At 36.0% G+C, this 8,140-nt stretch overlaps 2 protein-coding genes and 1 long non-coding RNA gene across 3 annotated transcripts; 1 reads left to right on the plus strand and 2 right to left on the minus strand.

Moving 5' to 3' along the window:
• Window positions 1-504: 504 nt before the first annotated feature.
• LOC104953285 (GTPase IMAP family member 7-like) lies at window positions 505-2,929 on the minus strand. Its single transcript, XM_010780208.1, has 2 exons — window positions 2,799-2,929; window positions 505-2,036 (listed from the first exon to the last, which is right to left on the minus strand). The coding sequence occupies exons 1-2, from the start codon at window positions 2,803-2,805 to the stop codon at window positions 994-996; spliced, it is 1,050 nt and encodes a 349-aa protein (XP_010778510.1). The 5' UTR covers window positions 2,806-2,929; the 3' UTR covers window positions 505-993.
• A 671-nt stretch (window positions 2,930-3,600) lies between these two features.
• LOC104953284 (GTPase IMAP family member 7-like) lies at window positions 3,601-5,820 on the minus strand. The gene is made up of 2 exons (XM_010780207.1): window positions 5,693-5,820; window positions 3,601-4,973 (listed from the first exon to the last, which is right to left on the minus strand). Exons 1-2 carry the CDS (start codon window positions 5,697-5,699, stop codon window positions 4,264-4,266), a joined length of 717 nt encoding a protein of 238 aa, XP_010778509.1. The 5' UTR covers window positions 5,700-5,820; the 3' UTR covers window positions 3,601-4,263.
• Window positions 5,821-6,751: 931 nt separating this feature from the next.
• Window positions 6,752-7,752, plus strand: LOC104953286 (uncharacterized). The gene is made up of 2 exons (XR_799206.1): window positions 6,752-6,796; window positions 7,520-7,752. It is a non-coding gene; the product is annotated as an uncharacterized lncRNA (long non-coding RNA).
• Window positions 7,753-8,140: the final 388 nt, after the last annotated feature.

Below are 8,140 nucleotides of genomic sequence, written 5' to 3' on the forward strand. Positions count from 1 at the left end.
ATCAAGTTAGAATTACAGTTGCTACTCTTTAGGTCCTGGAAAAATTCAGATTAAAATAAAGACGCTGATGCAAAAACATTTTTAGTTCGCCACAAGCTCGTTTAGGCCTACTGCATTCAATACTCAGAAAAAAATTCAACATGAAATAGCTTCATTAAAAAAACGCCCAGTATGTTATAGCAGTTTGGCACTGTATTTCCTATCAAACATTCAACAAAGGAGAGTAAATAGTGCATGGATTTAGGACTATTTGCATATGTCATACTTATATGGTGCTTTTGTAACTATTTATAGCAACAGGATGGTAATTGACTCAAATAAATGACACAAAGAAAACTGTCAGCCAATGTTTTTTTTATAGTTTTCAAGAAAGAAGCCCTATGGCTCAGACAATATCTGCAATTCATCTTTGGACTTGGTTTATTATTAGAATGTATGAGTATCGTCAACCCTTTGACCGCACCTGTGAATGGTTTGATGAAAAACAGAAACTGAAAAAGAACATTTACCAATCAGCTGTTTATTGTTACATAAAACATTTTAAACAAAGTACATATTCAAAAAATACATAATCATTATTAAAGGGTACAGATTGATTTTGTATTTCACAACCGTACATTTTGTGGACTCACAACAGACACATCAAAAAACAGTATAGATGACGTATTCTAAAAGTCATGACCCATGACAACAACTTGTAGATTTAAGATAATAAGTTTAACTGAGTAAGGAAAATATACATTTCCATGTATTTGACATTTTCTAAAAGTTTGCTACTCCTTCTCAGTATATCAAAACAAGTTATAAAGTAATTATCTTTTCAGTTGAAAGGAACGAGCCCAAAATGTAAAGCAAAGACGCAAGCACCATCACAAGGTAAGATATAAAATAGACAAATTAATTCAACCTTAAGTTACTAAATCTTATGGATGTGACTACTATACATCAATGACAATCTCTTCTGCTGATTTTCATTTGATTCTGCCTTGGTGTTCATTCAAATGGATTCCAAGGATTGTACGTTCTTTCATACAAAGCATTGTATTTCTCCATAAAATACTCAAATGCACTTTGTATTACCTCTACCACTGGACTGGCAGGGAGAGAATTGGAACCTGCGCCATTGTTTACTGTCACCACCTCTGTCAGTGGGGGTGCTGGGACTTCGATAGCCTGTGGTGCTACCCTAAATATCTTAAACATTTTGGAATTGATCAACACAGCTGAGATAGTTGCAAGTATTCCAGCTATAACTGCGTATCGAATAAAACCTCTAAACCATGTTCGAGGTGCTCTGTCCACTTGCTTCTTTAAGTAGTTGCTTTTGGCCTGTTTTCTGATCTCTTCCTGTTGCATGTTTCCTGATGCTTGTCTAATTTGCCTTTCTTCTTTCTGTATTTCTCTCTCTATCTCTTGTATAGCTTCGTCTGTGTAGTAGCCTGAACTGTTTTCCATCACTATAATATCTATAGTCTTGAGTAGCTCTGCCACCTGGAACTGGTTACTTCTATACTCGTCCCCTTCATTGGTCTTCCAGTATTTACTGTCAAAGACGTGGCACCGGCCTCCGCACCTGGTCACCAGATCGCTCAGGCCTTCACTTTGCTCTACGTACTCCTCTATTTTCTTTCCTTCGGGGAGCTGGTCGCCATGAGTGAAGACAATTACGGTGTGTTTGAGCGCGTCTTCAGAGAAATACTGAAACATTTGAGTGATCACAGCCCTCTCCTGCTCTGTGAATTTCTCCACTTTGAGCAGAATGAGAATAGCATGGGGCCCAGGCGCGCACTCTGTGAGACACCGCACCATCTCTGGCTTCATCTCCTCCTCAGACTTTCCTGCATCGAAGAAACCAGGAGTGTCGATCAAAGTGATGCTTCGTCCATCGATGGATTTGGTTTCTGCTGAAGAAGATTTTATTTTTGAGTCATTACAATGGTCAATTTTGAATTTGGCTTCTCCCAAAATGATGTTAGCAAGGCTGCTCTTTCCGACTCCAGTTTTTCCGAGCAGCACAATCCTCGTTGTGTTTGGCACTAAAATAAAAAAAAGTGACTCAGTTAATAAATTAATTTGAACATTTCACGCAATTGTATCCCCTCTATCTCACCCTTTAACTCTGTATCTCTAATTATAGCACTCTGGCAAAACAAATATCTTAAAAAATAAATACAAATTCACACATCAAAATTGCATGTTTACCAATATAATATTTTTTGGAGACTGTAAGAGACCTGACAGGTTCTGAGAATAATAGCAATAATATAAACCAATAATAATATTACTTTTTATATATTTAAAGGTATTCAAAGAGAATTTACTGCTGCATACAATTTTAAAAACAACCCAAATCAAATATAAAACACAATATTAATGACAGGTGAGTTTTGGTTTGTGATTTGAATGAAAACAGGTGCAGTCAAAGATGTGTTTGAGGAGCTACTTTGAGGGCAGCAAAAGATAATTAACTAATGGATACTGTCACATTTCTTTTTTTAAATGATACTGAAAGATTAAACATTTTCACATGACATGTTAGTCCACAATGCCCCGGTGGGCTGAATGTAGATAAATAAGGCTTAATGTGACAACTGTCAGAGTGTATTTGATCAAAGTGACATAATAGCCTCAAACAACCTTAATAATAAACAAAAGTATATTACAACTCCAATCATTTCTACATAGTTTAAAGGAGGAGTTAGGATTTTGAGATTTGAGTAGGAGCCCAATTCATTTACAATACAAACAATCATTTAATTTGAATAAAATATTTTAATATAATATGAAGCTTAGCTCACCTTCCATGCTGTCAAAGGAAGAATTATTAGCAAAAGAAAAGACTGCGATCCGGGACACGTCTCCACTGTGAGCTTTTCGTTTGTTCTCTCACTCTGACTCACCTCTTGCTTTAACTTTTTTTTCTTCTACCTGTCCGACTTGTTCCTCGGCTGCCGGCTGATAAAATGATCCACTCACATTACACTTCTTTCATTCAAGCACAGGCATCAATATACTGCATTAATAAAAAACAATGATCAACCACAAATTTTTACATAACACAAATGAATTCATGAAATATGCTTAAATATGAGTCGCTGATTATTTGACTCGCACCGGTGTGACTGCGTTTAGTTTTTCTGACACAGTATTGTGACAAATCATCATATGTAAAATCAGATTGTTTCCATAGTAACATAAAGCAGGAAACATACAGAGAATCTGTACAAACCAGTAGTGTTTGTTGCAGAATATCAGCCTTTCTAATATCATGAGGTCCTTTCGGCTCATTGGATGAATTAAAGAGGCCCTATTATGTTTTCGGGGTTTTCCCTTTCCTATAGTGTGCTATACAGGTTTTAGTGCATGTAAATGGTCTGCAAAGGCTAACATCCAGAGGGAGTTTCTCTCTCATACATTCCCCCCCTACCTGAAACGCCTCCTTTGGTCTCCTTTATTTACTTCTGGAACATAGTGACATCACTATGTAACAAGTAAGCTAGCGCTCCAACACATTGTACGTGATAGGCTTAGGCTTGATAATGAGCATAATAAGTCCTCCTTAAGATTGTATAATAAAAAAATACACTTGAAAACACATTATTAAATTACTAATTTATTGTTGTTGTTGTTGTTGATTAAGTTATGACAAAAGAAAACAATGAAAACAGATTCAAAGAAATTACGGAGAGCCCACATCAGATCATGATGGGATAATCGGATAATTCATAATTGTATTTTTATGGTAAATACTAAAGGATACAGTAAATCAAAGGTGTTCAACGTAATAAAAAGGGAAGGGAAGCAAGCAAATGATTGGCACTGTATATACTTGTCAACATATTTGAGTCACACATTAAACATACAATGCTTTCAAATGTTAATGGTAAGACTTCAACTCTCAGGTCAGACGCCTCTCTAATAAACATATACTAAAGTCATATAAAATGCATTTCATAACTACTCTCATCAGTTTATCAAGGTTTCCTTGTACTGTTCTGAGAAATAATGACTGACATTTTTCACTGTTTTTGGCAGATAAATGGATGATGGAAAAAAAGCAAGTTGCAAGTTACAAAATATATGATATAGGAGTAGAAATAATTTTAATTCCTTATCTAATTTTAAGGAATTCTTTCAAATTAGATTAAAAAAAACAATATACAACCCTGCTTACAATATTGCAATATGTTAAGTTTTAATCGTATTGCCAGATTCTTGACATTACACAGCCCTAATGCTGCAGTTAGTCTTTTGTCATGATATTCATTTTTTAGCAACAAAAACAGCAATGGCGACCAAAGCTGCAATACCAGCTACCCCTACAGACCAATTAGCCCATGACCCATATGCAGCATGTAGCTTCTCAATGGTGTAACAGCTTGTTCTGTTTGCATCAGCCATCCTGTCTATTGTCTTGAGTATTTCTGCCACCTGGAACTTGTTGCTCCTGTATTCATCCGTCTGGTCTTTCTTCCATTTAATATTATCAATGACGTGGCACCGTCTCCCGCACTTATTCACCAGATTCCTCAGATCTGGATTCAGATCGACCCACTGCTCGATCGTCATTCCCTCAGGGAGCTGGTCACCACGTGTGAAGACAACTATGGCATATTTTAAAGCTTCTTCAGAGAAACATTGTTGGATTTTTGTGATGACGTCCTTCTCTTGCTTTGTGAATTTCTCCACTTTAAGCACAATGAGAAAAACATGAGGCCCAGGAGCGCACTTTTCGATACACTTCTCTATCTCAGACTTCAGCTCCTCCTCCGGTCTGCTTGTGTCGAAAAACCCAGGAGTGTCGACCCACATGAGTTTTGTCCCGTTGACACGTTTGGTTTCTGCTTGACATACACGTGTTCCTGAATTGGCCGAATCGTCTATCTCGAACAAAGTCTCTCCGAAGATGGTGTTGGCGAGGCTGCTCTTCCCAGCTCCAGTTTTTCCCAAAACCACGATCCTTCTTGTTAAATCTAGAAGACAGTAATGACTCTATGTCACTTATATATTTCACTGCTTTTGCAGGAGATATAGAGTGAGCAAAGCATTTCAAAAATAGCAAAGCTGTGATGACAATATCAGCATGCTAACTTAACTTTGTTTAGAGTAGGCTTACATCTGCATATTTTGACAAATACATGAATGCATACAATATGTCTAAAATACATATGTATAATTTCATACAGTATTATATAATACAGTAATAAGTTGTATAGGCTGTCTGTGTAGTCAATGTTTTTTACGCAACATTTGTGAACAAGCAGCTTGAGTGGACACAGAAGATAAAATATTTATAATAATACGTTTTGAAACTGAAATAATATGAAGTTTTTTATTGTTCTCACAAAATAATGTAAATAAGGAATTCAGGATTCATCATCAATGGGTATTTTTTGTCAATAATCTACTCGCCTAAATCTATTTTTGTATTATTTAAATTGCTGGTACTCACAAAAAAATAAACATGATCTTTATCATGACTTAGTTTTATTTATCTCCTTTCATTTGCTTTCATAGGTAAGAGTCAACCTTATGAAATTACCCTTTTAAAAGAGTATCCAAATCAATGAATGTAGACAAGATAGAACAAACATAATTTCGGCATTTAAGTTTCATTGTTCGAAAATGGACCCAAACTTGTGAAAACATTATAATATTATTATTATTTATGGAATGAGTCATCTTAACTTACCACTCATGCTTGGACAAAATTGTAAATCAGCAGACTCCGATCTGGAGGTTGTTGTGACTGCGTATCGTTTCTTCTGCCTTTCGCTTTGTTTGACACCTGTTTGACTTGTTTCGTGGCGACACACTATTGGCATGAGCATATCACACAGTGGACATTTTAATTCAAGTGTCCACATTTATAATAAGCACCACCTCTGTTGCATGTCAACAAGCTACAGAAGCATGTTCCTTATTTTTAACATTTCACATCTCCACTGTTTTCTTTTTTTTACCTTTATGGGCCTTCAGTTTGGATTTATAGACCATTTGTTCAAATGAGTATTTGTGTACTTTTCAGCACTGCAAATGCAACTCCTTTCTTCCTGGAAGTAGTGAGGAGGATTTCAAATAAAACGTTGATAAGACATTGGTAGACATCCTGCAGCTGCATTTACATCCATATTGGAATTTAAACTTGTCAGTTGGTTAAATGTTTTCTAACGAATCCTGATCCTTATTGACATCTAGAGGTTGCTGTATGAACTCCAATGCTGTCTCACAACTTGGTATTTTCTTTGACTTTAGTGTCCCTTTCTGTTTTGTCACTTTCTCTCGCCCACCCTTGCTGAAAAAGGAAAACTTAGCATTTGACTAAACACATTTTATATACATAATCAAACATAAACACATCTCTACATGCACACATTAAGAGGCATCAATAAAAAGCACAACAGTCGATATTCACAAAATAACAGTGACTTCTAAACGAATGAGGAAGAATATATTACATTATAATATAATATGTGTGTGTGTGTGCAGGGGGTGATCTCGTTTACCAAGTTTGAATGATTTGCTCAAGTGACATTTACTTTCATTGTTTATGGTGATACATTGTTATCCACAAAGAGCCGCAACTTTTTTAAACAAAATAAAGCCGTGCAGACATTAAGTGACTTCTTCTGGTCCTTTTTTGGACAGGAAACAGGGTGCAATGTTTTCAAAGATTCAGCAACATACACATATGTTAAAAACAAGTTCACATATGTCGTTTGTGGCTTTAATAATTGACAGTATTTGCACTACACAACTCCTCTAAAAGACCACTCAGTGGTTAAAATAATGTATAATATTATTACATGGTTTAGTTGAATACTCGATTCTGGTTGGTCAATTCATAACACGTGACACGTTGTTAATCCAGAACAGACAGACCGCTGTCAAGGATTTATTGACCGTTGTTAAGGATGCTCACATCTGCACAAACAAGTCCGTTCGATTTAACTGTATACAGTTTGGCCAGTTTACTTTTCTAACTGACAAGAAAACAGCGACAAGAAAACAGCGGAGAAGTAACGGGCAGAAACCCTCCTTTTTACGCAGCGGTCCAGACATAATGGCAAAACATATTCAGTGTGCAGTTCCTTTGGCATTAGGGCAGGGATATCTAGATACTTTCCAAGGTTTGACATAATGAATTGTACTACTTTTAAAGCAAGCAACAATGTTTTCAAATCTATAATCAAAAAGCTCAGCCTTCCTGCCGTTGCTAACGGTAACAACGGACTATTTTCCTTGGCAGATGCATGTCAATTTAAATCAATACATAGGCCTACAACTATTTTTTAAATAAATAAAATCATTTTCTAAATCCATAAAAGCATTTCAATTAATAGTGGGAGTAATATCATTAATTTGTTGAGAATGTGGCCATGTAATAAGCGGGATAATGTGCAGCGACTTGGTCCTTCATGCCGATCTAGATCCCTCCGCTTCGCGTCGGGCTCCTGATCAGCCTGTCGGTGTTCTTTTCCCCATAATGAGCGCGTCGCTGCACATTATCCCTTACTACATAATAAGACAATAAAATAAATGTTTTGTTATATATCAAGGGGAAATGTTACCAAGTATCAAAGTTGCATAATACAGTATGCCAAAACAGTTTTCCAAAATGGATAATACAATATAAACAGGTAAGGATCAGACATGCACAAACAATCTCCAATCTGAATTCAATGTGAGTATAGTAGTTGAATCATTCTGTGAAAAATAAATAAGCTACTTAAGATTGAAACACACACAAGTCAAATCTATTCCATATTACTTATGAATAAACATTATCAGCTCAATAGTTAAAGGGGAATTTAGAAGAAGATTTTCATGCAATTACATGCAGATGTGAATTTTAAGTGACACATTTAATTTCCGAACGAGGTATTTTCTGTGTTACGGCTTTACTCGCTACAGGGTGTACTTTCAGGGTTTGTCACTCTGCAGACCGTTTACATGCAGAAAAACCTTCATAACACACAAGGGGACGGGTAATAACCGGAAAAGCATGACATGGGACCTTTAAGCTCAAAGCACACACAAGTTTTACATGTTACTTATGAATAAACATTATCAGCTCAATAATTAAAGGGGGAATTTAAGTAAGACAAGGGCTTATCTTATGTCACTTTGGTATTTTTGA

The sequence above is a fragment of the Notothenia coriiceps genome, unplaced genomic scaffold (assembly GCF_000735185.1).
Source record: "Notothenia coriiceps isolate Sejong01 unplaced genomic scaffold, NC01 NC01_scaffold00021454, whole genome shotgun sequence".
Taxonomy (NCBI): domain Eukaryota; kingdom Metazoa; phylum Chordata; class Actinopteri; order Perciformes; family Nototheniidae; genus Notothenia; species Notothenia coriiceps.